Below are 23,604 nucleotides of genomic sequence, written 5' to 3'. Positions count from 1 at the left end.
TATTTTATTTTTGTTGGTTACGACTTGGAGTCAATATGTTATTTCATAGTTTTGATGTCTTCTATTATTTTACAATGTAGAAAATACAAAAGAATAAAGAAAAACCCTTGAATTAGTAGGTGACTCAACTTTTGATTGGTACTCTATATACATTTTTAAAAATGTAACTCAATATCCAATGATTTATGTACATCGTTAATTTCCTAAATCTCACATCTTAATAGCTAGCAAATTTCAGCTGTTAACAGCCAATGGCTATCAGTTTCTTACTGGCTGTTAAAAATGGATGATTGCCATCATTTTTTCAAGTCATTACTGAATTATTTAATGTAACAAATCAAACATTAAACCTTGTAAACAATTTATGGTAACCTCGTAAACAATTCATTTAGACCTTTATTTGAAACAGGCGTTTATTTGCTGAAATGTGTCATTTCCCTCGGCTATTAAAAGGGACAGACAGCTATTTGAGGCTCAGCATTCCATTTTGCTGAAGTATTTGCAATTTATAGTCAATTTTGGCACTAAAATTGATGTTTAAGACCACTATTGATGCCACAGAGGTTGATTAACCAGAACATTTGTTTTTTAAAATTCCTCTTTTAAGATGAAGCATGATGCTTGGTTGGTTCATATTGCACTGCCATGATGGAGCGGGTGGGCTGCACTCCGATCAGGTCTTGCAGTAGCCCACAGTGCTCTAGCCTCCGTCTGTCTTTCTCGGTGTGTGAGTGGGTCCTGAGCCCAGACTTCTCATCGGTATTCTGTGGGCCTCTCCATGCTGTTATATAAGGCAGGCACTCGAGGACAAGCTCACACTGTGAGGGAGAAAGTGATGAATTAAGGGAGGGAGGGAGGGAGGAGGGATGGAGGTGGTAAAACTCTGAACAAACAAATCAATACTGCAGTGAGTGGGGGTGCAGGAGTGCTCCTCTCTCTCTCTCTCTCTCTCTCTCCAACATGGGCCTGTGAAGTAGGGAGAGGGTGTTGGGAGAAAGTTATTCCTGGGTTGGTGGTCACCTCTGGAGGGTAAAGTGAAGCCGGTCTGCTGCTAGTTGCAGTAGAGGATGATCAGGAGATGAGACATAGTTTACACACAGTAAAAGTAGTGCTGTCTTGATATGCCATTGCCTTTTGGAGAATAGCACTGGTAATTGTATTGAGATCATGTTGCTAAATGTTATTCATAATCCTACTCAAATACACAGGTGACTAAGCCAGAGCTTGTACTCTGATATATCATTCACAGAGTAAATTATGCAGTCAAAAGCACTGTGACATTTACAAGTGCAAAAACATATTGGTATGTTTTAAAAAGACTAAGAATGTCTGTGTGTTCCGAGTGCTTATTTGTGGCATTGTGTGTGTGTGTGTGTGTGTGTGTGTGTGTGTGTGTGTGTGTGTGTGTGTGTGTGATAGTTAGTTTTATTTCTTATTCATATTTTTTTTAAACTGCATTGTTTGGGGCTCATAAGTAAGCAATTTCACTGTAAGGTCTACTACACCTGTTGTACCCGGCGCATGTGACTAACATTTGATTTTAATATCCCCGTTGCCCTGAGTGTGGCGCTGCTGTCTCACTCCACAGGAGCGTGCAAGGAAAAGAGAAAGAGAAAAGCGACAGCAGAGGTTGGTGGATCCCTGGGGCGCAGTGAGTGGGTGGAGGAGAGGGAGCACTCGAGTGAGTGGAAGAGAGAGGGAGGGAGAAAGAGAGAGCAAGGAAGGTAGCATGTGAAGAGCCATGTGAGCGGAGGGAAAAAAGCGGGCCGCGGCTGCGGGGCGAGGGATTGGAGGAGAGCGGCGTCTGCTCAGTCCATGAGGAGACGGGGCAGGGGGTGCACTTACGTAACCGCCTGCAGTGTCTGAGCCAGCGTCACGCGGACCATCACGTTCCCTCCTCTTTTTCTCTCTCACTAGAGCGAGTGTGAGCCTCTTTCTCATTCCCTCTCTCTTTCTATCGCTCTGCCTCGATTCTCTGTCTCTCTCTCGCACTCTCTCTCTCGCACTCTCTCTCTCGCACTCTCTCTCTCTCTCTCTCGCACTCTCTCTCTCTCTCTCTCTCTCGCACTCTCTCTCTCTCTCTCTCTCACTCTCTCTCTCTCTCTCTCGCACTCTCTCTCTCTCTCTCTCTCGCACTCTCTCTCTCTCTCTCTCTCGCTCTCTCTCTCTCTCTCGCACTCTCTCTCTCTCTCGCACTCTCTCTCTCTCTCGCACTCTCTCTCTCTCTCTCGCACTCTCTCTCTCTCTCTCGCACTCTCTCTCTCTCTCGCACTCTCTCTCTCTCGCACTCTCTCGCACTCTCTCGCACTCTCTCGCACTCTCTCGCACTCTCTCGCACTCTCTCGCGCTCTCTCGCACTCTCTCGCACTCTCTCGCACTCTGGGTCGTGGCAGGGGCAGACAGTGAACTGACTGATGGATCTGCAGTAGGCTGAGAAGGATTTCTAGTTTGGCCCTCTAGAGTGTAGTGTAATGTGTTTGGATTAGGAATAAGGACAGTGTTCATGTTTAGAGCTCTACCTGTCCCATGTGTCTGGTCTGAGGAAGGCACCGCATGGGGCAGGTATGAGTTTGGGATGAGCTTTGTGTACAGGGATGAGTAGGCGCGATGACAATGCTCTGTGTAGTTAAACCATTGCATTTATAAATAATTTAGAGCCTGTCAATCAATTTTGATTTGTAGGCAGGTGAAATTGACAAATGGGATTTAGAAGATTTGTGTACTGCAGTGCAGGAACATAACTATATGATAGTACCAGTGTCTTTATGAAAATCTCACTAGGTTTTCTTTGGATGTAGTTTGAAAAGGAACAGTATCTAATCAGGGAAAACACCTGTCTGCTGTGCAATCTGGTCATTGGCAATAAATGTGAGAAGACTGCTTTTAGGTTATCTCAACCAGGACACGTAAGGAGTGAATTATTTCATTTTGCCCTGTGTCTGTGTGCATTCACACGTGTGCATGTGTGCCCTGTGTCTGTGTGCATTCACACGTGTGCATGTGTGCCCTGTGTCTGTGTGCAGTCACACGTGTGCATGTGTGCCCTGTGTATGCGTAAACATGGCTCCCGTTTTTGTTAACAAAGGAAAAAGCGTCACACACTTTTTCTATCTTTCTGTCTCTCTCTCTCTCTATCTTTCTGTCTCTCTCTCTCTCTCTCTCGCTCTACTCCTTTCTTTCTCTCTCTCGCTCGTTCGCTCTACTCCTTTCTCTCTCGCTCGCTCTACTCCTTTCTCTCTCTGTAACTCTTGCCAAGTTTCACACCAGCCGCCCTAGACAAAGCAGCTTGACGGATAACCAAACAACTTCACCAGTCAGCTAGTCACACACACACATACAGTGCCGTGCAAAGGTATTCTGACCCTTTGGATTTCTTCACATTTTGTGTGGGTGCATGGAGTTTCCTCTGACACATTGGTGCGGCTGGCTTCCGGGTTAAGCGGTTATGTGTCAAGAAGCTGTGAGAGGTTTGGATACATTTTGCCTGGGTGGGTGAGAGAGGGCAAGGATGGGAGGTGGTGATAAGCTTTGCTTTGGTAGATATGGGAGGGAGGGTGGGACAAGTTTGAGTGAGCAAGGGTGAGCAAAGATGGGAGGTTGGTATAATGTTGGCTTGGGTGGGGTGAAGGGGGGGGCTGGATCGGGGTGGTGGAGAGGAATGGATTTGCTTTGGGAGAGAGGGAAGGAGGGATTTGGAGAGAGAAGCTTCATCCAGGGGTTTGAGATGGGGTGACTGGAAGGGCATTAGACACTTCTCTAAGGTGTGCGTGGGGCCTCTACTCATCCAATTTCAGTCTCTCTGTGGACCCACTCTCCCCAAGTAGCCCCCCACCTACCACTATACCTTAATTTATAAGGTAATACATACAGACCGCAGTACTTAAGTGGCAGTCTTTCTCCAATATATGTACAATGACATAATCCACTTTTTTTGGTACATTAGAAGACGGGTTGGAGCTTAAAATCCCTAAAAAGGCATACAATTTTTTTTCATTTTTATGTCTGCTCAGCTTACTTTCTGACATGCTCTATATATGTAATGTATACAATAACGATGTATTTATACTATGATCATCCCATTCTGTAGAATGTTCACCGCCCCCTCATATGTCATGTCTGATAAAAAAATATATATTTGTTCTTCAATGATAGATGGAAAAGAAGGCTAAATTTGATTTTATACAAGTAAAGACCAACTCATCACTTGATGGGGAAGGGAACATATGGTTCTTGAACACTTCAAGCGATTGTCAGAAGATGTGGTTTTCTTTGCAAGAGTTATAGATTTTTTTAATGGAGAAATGCAATATTTAATTAAAGAGGTGCTGGGTTGGAGAGGTCTGTGCTGCCACTGTCCTGACTGCCCTTGACCAGCACAAAAACATCCTGTGGCGGACTGCAGTAGCATCGAATGGTCCCCGTGATATGCAACTTTTCAGGGAAGTCACAAACCAATACATGCAGTCAGTCAGGGAAAGCAAAAGCAAGCTTTTTCAAACAGAAATTTGCATCCTGTCGCTCTAACTCCAAAAAGTTTTGGGACACTGTTAAGTCCATGGAGAATAGATGCCTGGCCATTTAGAAAACCACCAAACTTTCTCCGCTGTGCAATCCGGTTTCTGAGCTGGTCACGGATGCACCTCAGCCACGCTCAAGGTCCTAAACGATATCATAACCGCCATCGATAAAAGACATTACTGTGCAGCCGTCTTCATCGGCCTGGCCAAGGCTTTTGACTCTGTCAATCACCATATTCTGTTCGGCAGACTCAATAGCTTTGGATTCTCAAATGACTGCCTCGTCTGGTTCACTCTTCTCAGATAGAGTTCAGTGTGTAAAATCAGAGGGCCTGTTGTCCGGGCCTCTGGCAGTCTCTATTGGGGTACCATAGGTTTCAATTCTTGGGCCGACTCTTTTCTCTGTATATATCAACGATGTCGCTCTTAATGCTGGTGATTCCCCGATCCACCTCTATGCAGATGACACCATTCTGAATACATCTGGCCCTTCTTTGGACACTGTGTTCACTAACCTCCAGACGAGATTCAATGCCATACAACTCTCCTTCCGTGGCCTCCAACTGCTCTTAAATACAAGTAAAACTAAATGCATGCTCTTCAACCGATCGCTGCCCGCACCTGCCCGCCCGTCTAGCATCACTACTCTGGACTGTTCGGACTTAGAATATGTGGACAACGACAAATACCTAGGTGTTTGGCTAGACTATATACTCTCCTTCCAGGCTCATATTAAACATCTCCAATCCAAAATCAAATCTAGAATCGTCTTTCTATTTCGCAACAACACTGCCAAACTTACCCTCTTAAAACTGACTATCCTACCGATCCTCGACTTCGGCGACGTCATCTGTAAAATAGCTTCCAATACTCTACTCGGCAAACTGGATGCAGTCTATCACAGTGCCATCCGGTTTGTTACCAAAGCCCCTTATACCACCCACCACTGCGACCTGTATATCTAGTCGGCTGGCCTTCGCGACATCTTCGTCGCCAGACCCACTGGCTCCAGGTCATCTATAAATCTTTGCTAGGTAAAGCTCCGTCTTATCTCAGCTCACTGGTCACCATAGCAGCACCCACCAGCACGTATATTTCACTGGTCATCCCCACAAAGCCAATTCCTGCCTTTGGCCGCCTTTCCTTCCAGTTCTCTGCTGCCAATGACTGGAACGAATTGCTGAATTCGCTGAAGCTGCAGACTTATATTTCCCTCACTAACTTTAAACATCAGCAAACCGATCACTGCAGCTGTACATAGCCCATATGTAAATAGCCCACCCAATCTACCTACCCCATCCCAATATTATTTTTATATATTTTTCTGCTCTTTTGCACATCAGTATTTCTACTTGCATCATCATCTGCTCATCTATCACTCCAGTGTTAATTTGCTAAACTGTAATTACTTCACTACTATGGCCTATTTATTGCCTTACCTCCTCACACCATTTGTACACACTTTATATAGGCTTTCTTTTTTTTCTATTGTGTTATTGACTGTACATTTGTTTATTCCATGTGTTACTCTGTGGTGTTGTTTGTGTCGCACTGCTTTGCTTTATCTTGACCAGGTCGCAATTGTAAATGAGAACTTGTCCTCAACGAGCTTACCTGGTTAAATAAAGGTGAAATAAAACTAAAATATTGTAGTACCGTCAGCGGTGTAGGCATCCTGATGAATAAGGACACACCCTTTTTCCTTTATTACCAGCACATGGACCAAGAAGGCAGTGTTCTAATGTTGAATTGTACCTTACATGGTGACACACACATTGATTTCGTTGATTATCTCACCAGGTGTAAATCTGATGTTTTTAGATAAAATCAAACAATATATGATCAGATCGAGACAGGAACTATTATTTTAGCAGGTGACCTAAATCATACTTTTGATAAGATTAACAGATGTAGTAATAGAAAATGCACATTTAGGGAGCTTCCAAAGAGGCTGAAAATGTTTAATCTTAAAGGACACCTGGAAATTACGATTCCCAACTACAAATGACTATTCCTTTGTTTCTCAAGGTAAGAAAAGCTATTCAAGAATTGACTACATTTTTTTTATTTAAAAAATCCACTCAACAATTTACTGGATTAAAAATAATCATGATATAGTGATATCGGATTATTCTCTGGTATCATGCTAAATTGCACCAATAGAAAATACACTTGGCAATATAATTCGGGAGAATGGACAGAGCTCATCTTCTGTATCTGAAATGTCTTAAATACGAAACAAAAAAAATCAACCTTTACCATTACAAATGTAGACAGAAGACAGAGAAAAGCCAACCCCTAATGTCATTTGGGATGCCTTTAAGATGTACAGTGCCTTGTGAAAGTATTCGGCCCCCTTGAACTTTGCGACCTTTTGCCACATTTCAGGCTTGAAACATAAATATATAAAACTGTATTTTTTGTGAAGAATCAACAACAAGTGGGACACAATCATGAAGTGGAACGACATTTATTGGATATTTCAAACTTTTTTAACAAATCAAAAACTGAAAAATTGGTCGTGCAAAATTAAACATAAAATAAAATAAAACATGTCTGGGCTTTGACTAGGCCAGTCCAGTTTTGGCAAACACCAAACATGTTTGCTTATTTTTTTCTTTAAGCAGTGGCTTTTTTTCTGGACACTCTTCTGTAAAGCCCAGCTCTGTGGAGTGTATGGCTTAAAGTGGTCTTATGGACAGATAATCCAGTCTCCGCTGTGGACCTTTGCAGCTCCTTCAGGGTTATCTTGGGTCTCTTTGTTGCCTCTCTGATTAATGCCCTTCTTGCCTGGTCCGTGAGTTTTGGTGGGCGGCCCTCTCTTGGCTGGTTTGTTGTGGTGCCATATTCTTTCCATTTTTTAATAATGGATTTAATGGTGCTCCGTGGGATGTTCATAGTTTCTGATATTTTTTTATAACCCAACCCTGACACCCCCAATAAAGGAGTGGTTCTGCAGGTGGTGACCACAGACCACTTCTCAGTTCCTATGCTCCCTGGCTGATGTTTTGGTCACTTTTGAATGCTGGCGGTGCTTTCACTCTAGTGGTAGCATGAGACGGAGTCTACAACCCACACAAGTGGCTCAGGTAGTGCAGCTCATCCAGGATTGCACATCAATGCGAGCTGTGGCAAGAAGGTTTGCTGTGTCTGTCAGCGTAGTGTCCAGAGCATGGAGGCGCTACCAGGAGACAGGCCAGTACATCAGGAGACGTGGAGAAGGCCGTAGGAGGGCAACAACCCAGCAGCAGGACCACTACCTCCGCCGTTGTGCAAGGAGGAGCAGGAGGAGCACTGCCAGAGCCCTGCAAAATGACCTCCAGCAGGCCACAAATGTGCATGTGTCTGCTCAAACGGTCAGAAACAGACTCCATGAGGGTGGTATGAAGGCCCGACGTCCACAGGTGGGGTTTGTGCTTACAGCCCAACACCGTGCAGGACGTTTGGCATTTGCCAGAGAACACCAAGATTGGCAAATTCGCCACTGGCGCCCTGTGCTCTTCACAAATGAAAGCAGGTTCACATTGAGCACATGTGACAGATGTGACAGAGTCTAGAGACGCCGTGGAGAACGTTCTGCTGCCTGCAACATCCTCCAGCATGACCGGTTTGGCGGTGTGTCAGTCATAATGTGCGGTGGCATTTCTTTGGGGGGCCGCACAGCCCTCCATGTGCTCGCCAGAGGTAGCCTGACTGCCATTTATGTACTGAGATGAGATCCTCAGACCCCTTGTGAGACCATATGCTGGTGCGGTTGGCCCTGGGTTCCTCCTAATACAAGACAATGCTAGACCTCGTGGCTGGAGTGTCTCAGCAGTTCCTGCAAGAGGAAGGCATTGATGCTATGGACTGGCCCGCCCGTTCCCCAGACCTGAATCCAATTGAGCACATCTGGGACATCATGTCTCGCTCCATCCACCAACGCCACGTTGCACCACAGACGGTCCAGGAGTTGGCGGATGCTTTTGTCCAGGTCTGGGAGGAGATCCCTCAGGAGACCATCCGCCACCTCATCAGGAGCATGCCCAGGCGTTGTAGAGAGGTCATACAGGCACGTGGAGGCCACACACACACTACTGAGCCTCATTTTGACTTGTTTTAAGGGCATTACATCAAAGTTGGATCAGCCTGTAGTGTGTTTTCCACTTTAATTTTGAGTGTGACTCCAAATCCAGACCTCCATGGGTTGATCAATTTGATTTCCATTGATAATTTGTATGTGATTTGGTTGTCAGCACATTCAACTACGTAAAGAAAAAAGTATTTAATAAGAATATTTCATTCATTCATTTTTTTGAGCAGTGTATATACTGGGATCATGTGACACTTAGATTGCACACAGGTGGACTTTATTTAACTAATTATGTAACTTCTGATGGCAATTGGTTGCACCAGATCTTATTTGGGGACTTCATAGCAAAGGGGGTGAATAAATATCCACACCACTTTTCCATTTTTTATTTTCTGATGTTTAAAAAAATAAGTTATTTATGTCACTTCACCAATTTGGACTATTTTGTTTATGTCCATTACATAAAATCCCAATAAAATGCAAGAAAATAGGAAAAACACCAAGGGGGATGAATCGTTTTGCAAGGCACTGTACATAGTACCAGTCAAAAGTTTGGACACACCTACTCATTCAAGGGTTTTTCTTTGTTTTAAAATGTTCTACATTTACATTTACATTTAAGTCATTTAGCAGACGCTCTTATCCAGAGCGACTTACAAATTGGTGCATACACCTTATGACATCCAGTGGAACAGCCACTTTACAATAGTGCATCTAAATCTTTTTAGGGGGGGTGAGAAGGATTTACTTACCCTATCCTAGGTATTCCTTGAAGAGGTGGGGTTTCAGGTGTCTCCGGAAGGTGGTGATTGACTCCGCTGTTATTCTACATTGTAGAATAATAGCGAAGACATCAAAACTATGAAATAACACATATTGGAATCATGTAGTAACCAAAGAAGAGTTAAACATATCAAAATATATTTTATATACTTCAAAGTAGCCACCCTTTGCCTTGATGAAAGCTTTGCACACTATTGGCATTCTCTCAGTTTCACCTCAAAGGCTTTTTAAACAGCTCCCGCATATGCTGAGCACTTGTTGGCTGCTTTTCCTTCACTCTGCGGTCCACAACTCATCCCAAACCATCTTAATTAGGTTGAGTTCGGGTGATTGTGGAGGCCAGGTCATCTGATGCCCCACTCGATTGCTCTCCTTCTTGGTCAAATAACCCTTTCACAGCCTGGAGGTGTTGGGTCATTGTCCCATTGAAAAACAAATGATAGTCCACTGAGAGCAAATCAGATAGGTTCAAATGTTATTTGTCACATGCGGCGATTACAACAGGTGTAGACCGTACAGTGAAATGCTTACTTAAACAACAGTGCAGTTTTCAGAAAAAGTGTAAAGGATTTGCTTAAATAGACTGAAGTATAAAATAGAGGTAATATGTACAGTTATATTACAGTTGAAGTCAGAAGTTTACATACACCTTAGCCAAATATATTTAAACTCAGTTTTTCACAATTCCTGACATTTAATCATAGTAAAAAATACCCTGTCTTAGGTCCGTTAGGATCACCACTTTATTTTAAGAATGTAGTAGAAAAAAATAGAAAAATAGTAGTGATTTATTTCAGCTTTTATTTCTTTCATCACATTCCCAGTGGGTCAAAAGTTTAAATACACTCAATTAGTATTTGGTAGCATTGCCTTTAAATTGTTTAACTTGGGTCAAACCTTTCAGGTCGCCTTCCACGAGCTTCCCACAATAAGTTGGGTGAATTTTGGCCTATTCCTCCTGACAGAGCTGGTGTAACTGAGTCAGGTTTGTAGGCTTCTTTTCTCGCACACGCTTTTTCAGTTCTGCCCACACATTTTCTATAGGGTTGAGGGCAGGGCTTTGTGATGGCAACTCCAATATTTTGACTTGGTACCGAGACTCGTAACATAACTCATGCAAAGTGTAATAGTGACAAAGTAACGGTGAGAACCAAATAACCACAGACAACTAATATCTACCGTCAAACACTCAGGGTTTATTTGCAAAGACATGGTACTACTAGCCTACTTCAATATAGCTAACCAAAAATACAGTGGGTGGTCTGCCCAGTTCTACCTAGTGTTCTTAGACAAAGTAGGTCTACGGGTAGTGTATACCCACCCATACTCACAGGTTGGGACAAAGTGACATGTAGGTGCAAAAACCAAAAGAGAGCTCAATAACGAGTGAGAGACACAGAGAGATGGAATGACAAAGAGATTGAGCTTCAGAGGAAACAACTGAATCAAAAACTGAAAAATTGGGCGTGCAAAATTATTCAGCCCCCTTAAGTTAATACTTTGTAGCGCCACCTTTTGCTGCGATTACAGCTGTAAGTCGCTTGGGGTATGTCTCTATCAGTTTTGCACATCGAGAGACTGACATTTTTTCCCATTCCTCCTTGCAAAACAGCTCGAGCTCAGTGAGGTTGGATGGAGAGCATTTGTGAACAGCAGTTTTCAGTTCTTTCCACAGATTCTCGATTGGATTCAGGTCTGGAATTTGACTTGCCCATTCTAACACCTGGATATGTTTATTTTTGAACCATTCCATTGTAGATTTTGCTTTATGTTTTGGATCATTGTCTTGTTGGAAGACAAATCTCCGTCCCAGTCTCAGGTCTTTTGCAGACTCCATCAGGTTTTCTTCCAGAATGGTCCTGTATTTGGCTCCATCCATCTTCCCATCAATTTTGTCCATCTTCCCTGTCCCTGCTGAAGAAAAGCAGGCCCAAACCATGATGCTGCCACCACCATGTTTGACAGTGTGGATGGTGTGTTCAGGGTGATGAGCTGTGCTGCTTTTACGCCAAACATAACGTTTTGCATTGTTGCCAAAAAGTTAAATTCTGGTTTCATCTGACCAGAGCACCTTCTTCCACATGTTTGGTGTGTCTCTCAGGTGGGTTGTGGCAAACTTTAAACAACACTTTTTATGGATATCTTTAAGAAATGGCTTTCTTCTTGCCACTCTTCCATAAAGGCCAGATTTGTGCAATATACGACTGATTGTTGTCCTATGGACAGAGTCTCCCACCTCAGCTGTAGATCTCTGCAGTTCATCCAGAGTGATCATGGGCCTCTTGGCTGCATCTCTGATCAGTCTTCTCCTTGTATGAGCTGAAAGTTTAGAGGGACGGCCAGGTCTTGGTAGAATTGCAGTGGTCTGATACTCCTTCCATTTCAATATTATCGCTTGCACAGTGCTCCTTGGGATGTTTAAAGCTTGGGAAATCTTTTTGTATCCAAATCCGGCTTTAAACTTCTTCACAACAGTATCTCGGACCTGCCTGGTGTGTTTCTTGTTCTTCATGATGCTCTCTGCGCTTTTAACGGACCTCTGAGACTATCACAGTGCAAGTGCATTTATACGGAGACTTGATTACACACAGGTGGATTGTATTTATCATCATTAGTCATTTAGGTCAACATTGGATCATTCAGAGATCCTCACTGAACTTCTGGAGAGAGTTTGCTGCACTGAAAGTAAAGGGGCTGAATAATTTTGCACTCCCAATTTTTCAGTTTTTGATTTGTTAAAGTTTGAAATATCCAATAAATGTCGTTCCACTTCATGATTGTGTCCCACTTGTTGTTGATTCTTCACAAAAAAATACAGTTTTATATCTTTATGTTTGAAGCCTGAAATGTGGCAAAAGGTCGCAAAGTTCAAGGGGGCCGAATACTTTCGCAAGGCACTGTATTAGCATTGCCTTGGTTTTCTTTGTATTTAGGACTCATTTGTTTTGGGTGATCCAATTTGAAGTACTTATCATGTCAGCTTAAAGAGCCTCTTTTAGCTGCCCTACAGAATTGATTGTTACATACTCTGTGGTATCATCAGCAAACATGGTTGCCATAGGATTAGAGAGCACCCGAGGGAGATCATTTGAATACAGCAAGTACATAAGAGGTCCTAGGCAACTGCCTTATGGGACACCACAGCATACAGATTGAGGTTCCGCATAGGCATCATTTATGAATTTAAACTATTTATTTTAATTTTATTTATTTAACCTTTATTCAACCAGGAAGGCCTCATTGAGATTTGAAATCTTTTTTCAAGAGCGTCCTGGCCAAGATCGGCAGCACCAAGTCTATACACAATTACAGACAGACAACATGAAAAACTACAAGTAATCTAGAAAAACCATAGAATTCACAAAGAGTATAACAAAATCATAAAACAGTAAATTAAAAACATTGACAGGTCAGGGAATCAGTCTCAAAATCCTTCATCAGTGATTTAAAAACACCAATAACCATCTTAGTGAGGTGTTATGAAATCCTTAGACACGATTTCATCAACAGAATATTATGATCAACAAGGTGAAAAGCAGCACTGAAATCAAGTGGATTATGTATTAAACCACCCAGACACATGCAAAGCATTGTGTTTGAGGCAAATCCAACATAACACATCACTGAGTAACTGCCTCATTTTAAGCATTGTTGTGGTTGCATCATGGTATGGGTATGCTTGACATAGGCAAATACTGGTGAGTCTTTCAGGATAAAAATAAACGAGATGGAGCTAAGCACTGGCGAAAACCCGCTTTAGTCTGATTTACAGCAGAGATTGGGAGAGGAATTCACCTCTCAGCAGGACAAAAACCAACAACGCAAAGCTAAATATACACTGTTTTTGCTTACCTAGAAGACTGAATGTTCCAAGGTACAGTTTTTACTTAATTCTGCTTGAAAATCTATGGCAAGACTTGAACATTTCTGTCTAGCCATGATTGCCAACATCTTGACAAAGCTTGAAGAATTTTTAAAAGAGTAATGGGTACATATTGCACAATCCAGGTGTGCAAAGCTCTTAGAGACATGGCCAGACAGATGCCAAAGATGTTTCTATTCACTCATGGAGCTGAACACTTATGCAAAGACTATTTTAGCTATTGTATTTTTCTTCCACTTTGACAGAGTATTGTGTTTAGATTGTTGACAAAAAAAATGAAATGTTGCATCCCACTTTAACACAATAAAATGTGAAGAAATCGAAGGGGTCTAAATACTTTTGCAAGGTGTTGTACACACAGGCACAAGCACGATGCGTCTCGCAGTGTAAAATGGCTTAGCCTCATCCCTCCACTCATCTGCTCATTCACATGCAGCCAGCCAGGGCAGCGTTGGCTCAGTCACTGATACCAGAAAGGCCTTAACCCCTGACTGGCCCTAACCTAGACTCTCCCTGACACTTAGTCTGACACTAAGTGTTCTGTCTTTGTGAGGAGAAAATGTCACCCTTTTAAGGGGCTTCAGAGATGGGTGTTTAAGTGTGTGTGCTTTTTTGGCATTTGATTTTGTCTGTTTTTCTAGTGTGTGTGTTTCTTTTGGCTGGGGTTTCCCCCTCAATTCTCGATCATTCTCTGACTTGAGGTCTGTGGTCTCCATGGTGATGGACCAGCACATGTTTACCTGCCTCGCCCAGGACTCAGCAGGCACAGGGGGTCTCCTGTAGAGCAGGTATTCTTAAACTGTTAAGCTCGAGCCCTTAATGAGAAATGGACTGTCCTCCCATGACCTAAATGGTCTTCCAAGTTATGAAATAGTGCATGATTATATATGTATTCTCATAACTCGCGACCCACCTCTCACCCAGGGCCAACTTTGGGTCCTGACCCATACTTCAAGAAACCATGCTGTAGAGATGCCTTTGAATTGCCTCTCAGGCTACCTGAACACACTTCATATTCCAAGTATTCTGAAATCTATGGAGGAGAAGTTGTACATGTGAATGATGGATAAGTGGCTTGAGTTCTGCAGGGACCGTATTCAAAGTAAGGGTGCTGAGCTTGGATCAGGTCCCCCTTGACCATGTAATCTCATTCATTAAGATCTAAAAGTTGAAACTGATCCCAAATCAGCACTCCTACTATGAGATGCTTGAATACAGACTCGGGCTTCCATCTTTGAAGAAAGGGAACTCATCATTCTCAACATCATTTAGATGCAGTTTACTGTGCCTTTAATTGGAGCTGAACTTTAAAATAAGAACATTCAGAATGTGCGTGCAACGATAGGGGTGTTTGTGCTTGGTGCCCTACCATATAACCGCTGGTCATCACACAGTCCTACTGACAAAAACAAACCCTATGCCGTGAACCTATCTAACAATGTTAGCGAATCACATGCGCCACTTCCGAAATGAACTTGCTGGCAAAGGGTCAGCCATTGGAGGAATGCTTTGTTTATGCACTCATTCTGCTATTTGTCTAAAAATCACAAATCTCACCAATTGCTCTCACATGAAGCTGTTAAGTTGTTTTGCTGCCTGACCTCTTTGTGGAAGAAAGAATTTAAAACGGTAGCAAGGAGTATGACAATGAGCTTTGAGACAATATAAGGAAAAGTGTGGGTGGATGGGCGGGTGGGTGGAGAGGCATGCTAACCTTGAGTTCCAGGTCCATTGGATTCTTCCCCTAAGGGGTTGATGGAGTTGACTATCAGAGCTATGAGGATGTTTATGCCGTTGAACTCGTGCTTGGCTATACAGGACTGGGACAACAATAGGTTGAGCGGAAAACACTTTAAAATTAGAAAATGTTTCCATTTTTGGTATAATAGTGAAGAACGGGCGAGTCGTCTGGCACGTGAAAGGAGGCGGAGTTCTGCAGGACTATAGCTAGAGAGTGGGGTGCAGGCAGTGTCCGCTGACAAAGAAGGTAGAGAGAGAGACAGAAAAGATAAGAAGGTAGAGAGATGGATGAAGACTAAGATGATGTAAGAGTTTGCATAGAGTGAAGAGAGACAAGTCACTCTCGGGTCCTCTTGTCCAGGGAGCAACGGCAGCACTTATCCCTGACTGCTCCCATCATCGTGTTTTAGACTCCCTCACAGCCGCTCTGATGGCTGTAATGTTGGTGTAACGTTGCTGCTGTGTTGCTATAGAGTTACCAGTGTTGCTATAGCATTGCTGTAGTGTTGCAATGATACAGTATACCAGAGGGCCAGTTACACAGACTGTATTCCCTCCAATCATACTTACTGTAAGTTGATCCACCCTGCTTCCTGTCTCTGCTCCTGCTCAGCCATGTGGAAACACCTCAACCGGAGCCACACACACACATTCTAGTGTAACACTAGACCAGTGTTTCCCCTCTGCTATCAATAGACACCTGTGTCTGTATTCACAAAGCATCTCAGACTAGGAGTGCTGATCTAGGATCAGATTCACCCCCTACCCATACAATCTTATTCATTCTGATGTAATCTGCTAAACTGATTCTAATTGAGTTGGCCCATATTCATACAATGAGTAGGATTGCTTATGTAGGATTAGGTCCCACATCGAATTAATTAGATCCTAGATCAGTCAGCCTCTGAGACACTTTATGAATAAGAGCCATGGCCTGTGAGACCCTGGCCTGTGTCTGTTGTGGTGAGACTTTCACACTTTCCACAAGCAAGAACTCAGATTGGAAAATCTTCAGCCAACTTTTTCATAGAGAAGTTGCAAACTTTCCCTTCCCTGGCTGGCCCCGGTAGGACCACCTATAATTTTCCGTAGTCTGACTCCAAGAGCGTGCTCTGTTGCTGGGCTCTGCTTTCACTAGCTTCCGCTGAGAGCCTCGAGCTTTGTCTGTCTTGGGCTGAGGCTCTATTCCCAGCCTCCTGCCTGAGACGTGAGACCTCCTGAACAAGCATGGAGGAGAGGTGAGCTCAGCCTGCATTCTCTCTCTCCTTCCCTCTCTTCTGCTGCCCAGCCAGAGTTGGAGACATCTCCAGACGAGGTGGAGGTATGGAGAGGAGAGGGAGGGAAGGGTGGTTGAGTTGGGGGGCAGATAGAGGATTTGGCGAACTGCTCATCTCCACCCAGAGCCGCAGTGTGGCGTGCCGGCGCACATTTTAAAAACCCATTAGGCTTGATCTTCTTTCCCTCCCTCACTCTCTCTCCATGCAGCAGCAGACAGATGAGTCAGGCTGGCACGACTCTCCCGCCTCTATCTCTCGCTCTCTCTCTCTATCCGGCTCTTTTATCCACCTCCCTCTGCAGAGCTGGCCAGCAGACTGCATCACCTGAGGGGTACATTTACATTTAAGTCATTTAGCAGACGCTCTTATCCAGAGCGACTTACAAATTGGTGCATTCACCGGTAAGCATCTATGCAGGGAGGGAGGCAGGGAGAGAGACTGGGGAGCCCCACACCTCAAACCCCATGCCTGCTGCACTCTACCTCTCTTTTAGGCTGTGTGAAAGAATGGCGCAAGACAGACGTCTCCTTTAATAAATGTTAATGTCAAACACGATTCCATCTGCAATCAATCAAAAGGAAACGTATTGCTGTTGCCTTAAGACAGCTCAGTGTTGGTTTGCGCTCTGTGTACATGTCTATGTCTGATTTGATTGGGAATGAGCCGAGTTGGCTCACTGATATTATCACCTGCAATCAATGAAGGGTCTATGTATTTGTGTTTGTTTCTGTGTGCAACCCTGTGTGGAGACGCCGCTCTCAGCCAGACAGTGCAGGCAGTCGGCCGTCAGTGCTGACTGCAGATGAGTTGGTGTTTACTGAGATGGGGAATATCAGCTGCACGTGCTCTCTCTCTACCAGTACACTGCTCCTTTCCTCAGAACACTTAGTTGAAGGGCTTCAGCTGAACTTCACTTTTCTCTGGACTGAACCTTTGATCAACTTCACTTTTACCTTTCAGTTTTTTCCTCCTCTGTGGTATCCCATGCGAGAAAGGGTGGTCGTTTGTCATGACACGGCTCTCTGGTACTTACCATGGAAACGGGCTGACCCCTGTGTCCATCCCTCTCTCCATCCATCTCTCATTTGCTGTGCTCTTAAATAATACATCTTGGTAGTAAAAAAGAGTGAGTCTCTTGAGCATACATGTTTTCGATATGCCAGACAAGTTTTAACAGTCAGTCACACATGCATATTATGCAATCATAGAGAGTGGGTGATTATTTCAGTGTCTCTCTAGAGAGCAAAGGTCACAAGTGGGGGAGTCTACCCAGAGGCACAAACTAAAAGAGAGAGAAAAACCCCGCTCTCCCTGTCCGTCTTCCCTCGTGATTTCCCAGCCAGCCACCACCAGGTGTTATGTAACACACACACTCACAGTCTTCCTTGTGTGTTCTCTCATGGAAAGCACAGGATCTGTTCCTAGCACACCGCTCAGCTGAGTTTCCTTCTTCCCCTTTCTTTCTCTCTCACAGGAAGAAGTCGCTTCATACTAGAATACAATTTGAATGATTACCTCTATGTTGCTTATGTAACGATCTCAGTCGTGATGTCATTTTATGTGAAACCAATAGTGGAGAATTGGCACCGTATGGCCACAGTGTACAGCATGTGTGTAGGATGTACCACAGATGTAAAAGCCATAGAAAACTATTTCCTACAATGGCCAAGGCCCCTCATGAACACACTCAATTTGGCCGGCATAGTATTGTCATTCTGTATCAATGGCAAAAGCTGTCTTCTATGAATAAACTCTGATACATAGAAAGATAAAGAATATGTCTGTGTTCCAAGTGGCACCATATTCCCTATGAGTTCTGGTCAACAGTAGCACACCATATAATGGTTACAGGAGCCATCTGGGATGCAACCTTTGTCATGATTGATTTAAGCATTGAAAATATGTTTTTCTTTGTTGTCTGATTTGTTGATGGGAAGCACAAACAATGAGCGTGTGTGTGTGTGTGTGTGTGTGTGTGTGTGTGTGTGTGTGTGTGTGTGCGCTAGAGGTCGACCGATTGATTTTTCAACGCCAATACCGATTATTGAAGGGCCAAAAAAAAGCCGCTACCGATTAATCGGCCGATTTATTAAAATGTATTACAACAATACTGAATGAATGCTTATTTTAACTTAATATAATACATCAATTTAGCCTCCAATAAAAAATGAAACGTGTTCAATTTGGTTTAAATAATGCAAAAACAAAGTGTTGGAGAAGAAAGTAAAAGTGCAATATGTGCAATGTAAGAAAGCTAACGTTTAGGTTCCTTACTCAGAACATATGAAAGCTGGTGGTTTCTTTTAACATGAGTCTTCAATATTCCCAGGTAAGAAGTTTTAGGTTGTAGTTATTATAGGACTATTTCCCTCTACACCATTTGTATTTCATTAACCTTTGACTATTTGATGTTCTTATAGGCGCTTTAGTATTTCCAGTGTAACAGTATAGCTTCCTTCCCTCTCCTCGATCCTCCCTGGGCTCGAACCAGGAACACAACGACAACAGCCACCCTCAAAGCAGCATTACCCATGCAGAGCTAGGAAAACAACCACCCCATGGCTCAGAGCGAGTGACGTTTGAAACGCTATTAGCGCGCGCTAACTAGCCAGCAATTTCACTTCGGTTACACCAGCCTCATCTCGGGAGTTGATAGGCTTGAAGTCATAAACAGCGCAATCAATGCTTGACGCACAACGAAGAGCTGCTGGCAAAACGCACTAAAGTGCTGTTTGAATGAATGTTTACTCGCAAAACGCACTAAAGTGCTGTTTGAATGAATGTTTACTCGCCTGCTTCTGCCTACCACCGCTCAGTCAGATACTTAGATACTTGTATGCTCAGTCAGATTATACGCAACACAGGACACTAGATAATATCTAGTAATATCATCAACCATGTGTAGTTAACTGGTAATTATGATTGATTAGATTGTTTTTATAAGAAGTTTACTGCTAGCTAGCAACTTACCTTGGCTTACTGCATTTGCGTAACAGGCAGTCTCCTTGTGGAGTGCAACGGTCATTATTACGTTGGACTATTTAACTGTAAGGTTACAAGATTGAATCCCCCGAGCTGACAAGGTGAAAATCTGTCGTTCTGGGCAGAACGAGGCAGTTAACCCACCGTTCCTAGGCCGTCATTGAAAATAAGAATGTGTTCTTAACCGACTTGCCTAGTTAAATAAAGATTAAATAACGGTGGGATTTTTTATTTATTTTTATGGTAAAATCGGTGTCCAAAAATACCGATTTCCGATTGTTATGAAAACTTGAAATCGGCCCTAATTAATCGGCCATTCCGATTAATCGGTCGACCTCTAGTGTGTGTGTGCGCCTGCCTGCCTGTGTTCATGTTTCTGTCTGGCATAAAACAGACACATTCTGGTGTGGATTTAATCTTTTCAATTTCTCTCCTCCTGCAGGGAAATGTGTTAAGGCATATTCTCCTCACTCGCTACTTTGGAAATCAAAGGATTCTCTCCAAATCAGAGTTTGGGAGCGGGAACAACTCGCCTGGAGGCTTTGGAGGTACTAAATACAACCCTGAATAACCCCAACTATACCTTAACAATACTCCCCGTTACTTGTGGGGAGTGAGCAGATAACCTGCATTATTGTTTACTGGTAGCCTGCCTCCATTATTATTTCCTCAGGCTGTAATCATAGGTTATTATTTCCTCTTAGGTTAATATTTCCTCTTGGGCTGTAATCACAGGTTATTATTTCCTCTCAGGCTGTAATCACAGGTTATTATTTCCTCTCAGGCTGTAATCACATGTTATTATTTCCTCTCAGGCTGTAATCACAGGTTATTATTTCCTCTTAGGTTATTATTTCCTCTTGGGCAGTAATCACAGGTTATTATTTCCTCTCAGGCTGTAATCACAGGTTATTATTTCCTCTCAGGCTGTAATCATAGGTTATTATTTCCTCTTAGGTTAATATTTCCTCTTGGGCTGTAATCACAGGTTATTATTTCCTCTCAGGCTGTAATCACATGTTATTATTTCCTCTCAGGCTGTAATCACAGGTTATTATTTCCTCTTAGGTTATTATTTCCTCTTGGGCAGTAATCACAGGTTATTATTTCCTCTCAGGCTGTAATCACAGGTTATTATTTCCTCTCAGGCTGTAATCACAGGTTATTATTTCCTCTCAGGCTGTAATCACAGGTTATTATTTCCTCTCAGGCTGTAATCACAGGTTATTATTTCCTCTCAGGCTGTAATCACAGGTTATTATTTCCTCTCAGGCTGTAATCACAGGTTATTATTTCCTCTCAGGCTGTAATCACAGGTTATTATTTCCTCTCAGGCTGTAATCACAGGTTATTATTTCCTCTCAGGCTGTAATCACAGGTTATTATTTCCTCTCAGGCTGTAATCACAGGTTATTATTTCCTCTTAGGCTGTAATCACAGGTTATTATTTCCTCTCAGGCTGTAATCTATAATCAAACAGCACAGGAATTAAATTATCGGCATCTATTGATCACTTCTTTACTAATGCTGCCGAAATTTGCTTTAAAGCAGTATTCAAATCCATTGGATGTAGTGATCCCAATATAGTAGTCATATCTAGGAAAACCAAAGTTCCAAAGGCTGGGCTTAATATAGTGTATAAGAGGTCATACAATAAGTTTTGTAGTGATTCCTATGTTATTGATGTAAAGAATATTTGTTGGTCTCTGGTGTGTAATGAGGAGCAACCAGACACTGCACTTGACACATTTATGAAATTTCTATCCCAGTTACTAATCAGCATGCACCCATCAAGAAAATGACTGTGGATTGATGAGGAATTGAAAAATTGTATGGTTGAGACAGATGAGGCAAAAGGAATGGCAACTAAGTCTGGCTGCACAACCGATTGGCAAACATATGGCAAATTGACTTAACTGAATAAGAAGAATCAAAGATGAATGATAGTAAAAAGATTTGGAGCGCCTTACATTTTGGGCAAAAAGGCAAACTCGGCTCCATCATTCATTGAATTAAATGGCTCATCACAAAACCCACTGATATTGCGAACTACTTTAATGATTTTTTTCATTGGCAAGATTAGCAAATGTAGGCATAACATTTCAGCAACAAATGCTGAACCTACACATCCAAGTATAACTGATCCAATTATGGAATACCAGCATTGTAGTTTTGAATTCTATAAAGTGAGTGTGGAAGAAGTGAAACAATTGTTGAAAGACAATGACAAGCCACCAAGGTCTGACAACTTGGTTGGAAAATTACTGAGGATAATAGTTCACGATATTGCCACTCCTATTTGCCATATATTCAATCTAAGCCTACTAGAAAGTGTGCCCCCTCAGGCCTGGAAGGAAGCAAAAGTAATGTTGTTTCTCAAGAATAGTAAAACTCCCTTTAATGGCTCAAATAGCTGACCAATAAGCCTGTTACCAACCCTTAGTAAACTTTTTGAAACAATTGTGTTTGACCAGATACAATGCTATTTTACTGTAAACAAATTGACAACAGAATTACAGCATGCTTAAAGGGAAGGACATTCAACAAACAGTTACACAAATGACTGATTGGCTGAGATTGATGGAGCTGTTTTGTTAGACTTCAGTACAGCTTTTGACATTATCGATCAGTCTGCTGATGGAAAAACGTACAGTACCAGTCTAAAGTTGACACCTACTCTATATTTGTACTATTTTCCACATTGTAGAATAATAGTGTAGACATGAACTATGAAATAACACATGGAATCTCATAGCACCAAAAAAGTGTTTTTAAAAAATCCAAAGATGTTTTATATTTGCGATTCTTGAAAGTAGCCACCCTTTACCTTGATGACAGCTGTGCACACTCTTGGGCATTCCCTCAACCAGCTTCAAGAGGAATGCTTTTCGAATAGTCTGGAAGGGGGTCTGGTGATTTGTGGAGACCAGGTCATCTGATGCAACAGTCCATCACTCTCCCTTTTGGTCAAATAGCCCTAACACAGCCTGGAGGTGTGTTTTGGGTCATTGTCCTGTTGAAAAACAAATGATAGTCCCACCAGATGGGATGGCAAATCGCTGTGGTTGCCATGCTGGTTATTTGTGCCTTGAATTCTAAATAAATCACAGACTGTGTCATCAGCAAAGCACCATCACACCTCCTACTCCATGCTTCATGGTGGGAACCACACATGCAGAGATCGTCCGTTCACCTACTCTGCGTCACAATCTCAAATCGGACTAAAGGACAGATTTCCACCGGTCTAATTGCTCGTGTTTCTTGGCCCAAGCAAGTCTCTCCTTCTTCTTGGTGTCCTTTAGTAGTGGTTTCTTTGTAGCAATTCGACCATGAAGGTCTGATTCACGCAGTCTCCTCTGAACAGATGATGTTGAGATGTGTCTGTTAAACTCTGAAGCATTTATTTGAGCTGCAATCTGAGGCTGGTAACTAATGTACTTATCCTTTTGCAAGGAGTTAACTCTGGGTCTTCCTTTGCTGTGGTGGTCCTCATGAGAGCCAGTTTCATCATAGCGCTTTGTAGTTTTTGCGACTGCACTTTGACTGACCTTCATGTCTTAAAGTAATGACGGTCTGTCATTTCTCTTTGCTCATTTGAGCTGTTCTTGCCGTAATATGGACTTGGTGTTTCACCAAATAGGGCTATCTTCTGTGTACCAACCCTACCTTGTCACAACACAACTGATTGGCTCAAATGCATTAAGAAGGAAAGAAATTCCACAAATGAGCTTTTAACAAGACACACCTGTTAATTGAAATGCATTCCAAGTGACTACCTCATGAAGATGGTTGAGAGAATGCCAAGATTGTGTAAAGCTGTCATCAAGGCAAAGGGTGGCTATATTTTGATTTCTTTAAAAATGTTTTGGGTTACTACATGATTCCATATGTGTTATTTCATAGTTTTGATGTCTTCACTATTATTCTATAATATCGAAAAAATTGTTAAAATAAAGAAAAACCCTTGAATGAGTATGTGTGTCCAACGTTTTGACTGGTGCTGTATATGTTATGGCTTTACACCCCCTACTATATTGTGGATAATGAGTTACCTGTCTAACAGAACACAGAGGGTGTTCTTTAATGGAAGCCTCTACAACATAATTCAGACTGAATCAGGAATTCCTCAGGGCAGCTCTCTTAGGACCCTTACTTTTTTCAATCTTTAGTAATGACATGCTACTGGCCTTGAGTAAAGCCAATGTGGCTATGTATGCGGATGACTCAACACTATACATGTCAGCTCCTACAGCGAGTTAAATCCCTACAGCACTTAACAAAGAGCTGCGGTTAGTTTCAGAATGGATGGCAAGGACTCAGTTGGTCCTAAATATTTCTAAAACTAAAAGC

The 23,604-nt window shown here is 42.6% G+C and overlaps 1 protein-coding gene across 3 annotated transcripts in view; it reads left to right on the top strand.

Annotated features, from left to right (window-relative positions):
* Window positions 1-23,604, top strand: part of LOC118395799 (inositol 1,4,5-trisphosphate receptor type 2-like) — a 159,503-nt gene that overhangs the window by 67,315 nt on the left and 68,584 nt on the right. For all 3 annotated transcript variants that reach the window (XM_035789733.2, XM_035789735.2, XM_035789734.2), the window contains exon 38: window positions 19,697-19,802. In XM_035789733.2, coding sequence (XP_035645626.1) covers window positions 19,697-19,802 — 106 coding nt within the window. The remainder of the gene's footprint in view (window positions 1-19,696; window positions 19,803-23,604) is intronic.

This window comes from Oncorhynchus keta, chromosome 17 (genome assembly GCF_023373465.1).
Source record: "Oncorhynchus keta strain PuntledgeMale-10-30-2019 chromosome 17, Oket_V2, whole genome shotgun sequence".
Classification (NCBI taxonomy): Eukaryota; Metazoa; Chordata; class Actinopteri; order Salmoniformes; family Salmonidae; genus Oncorhynchus; species Oncorhynchus keta.
Note: the sequence above shows the minus strand (reverse complement) of the source record. Positions and strands in the feature narration are given on the sequence as shown.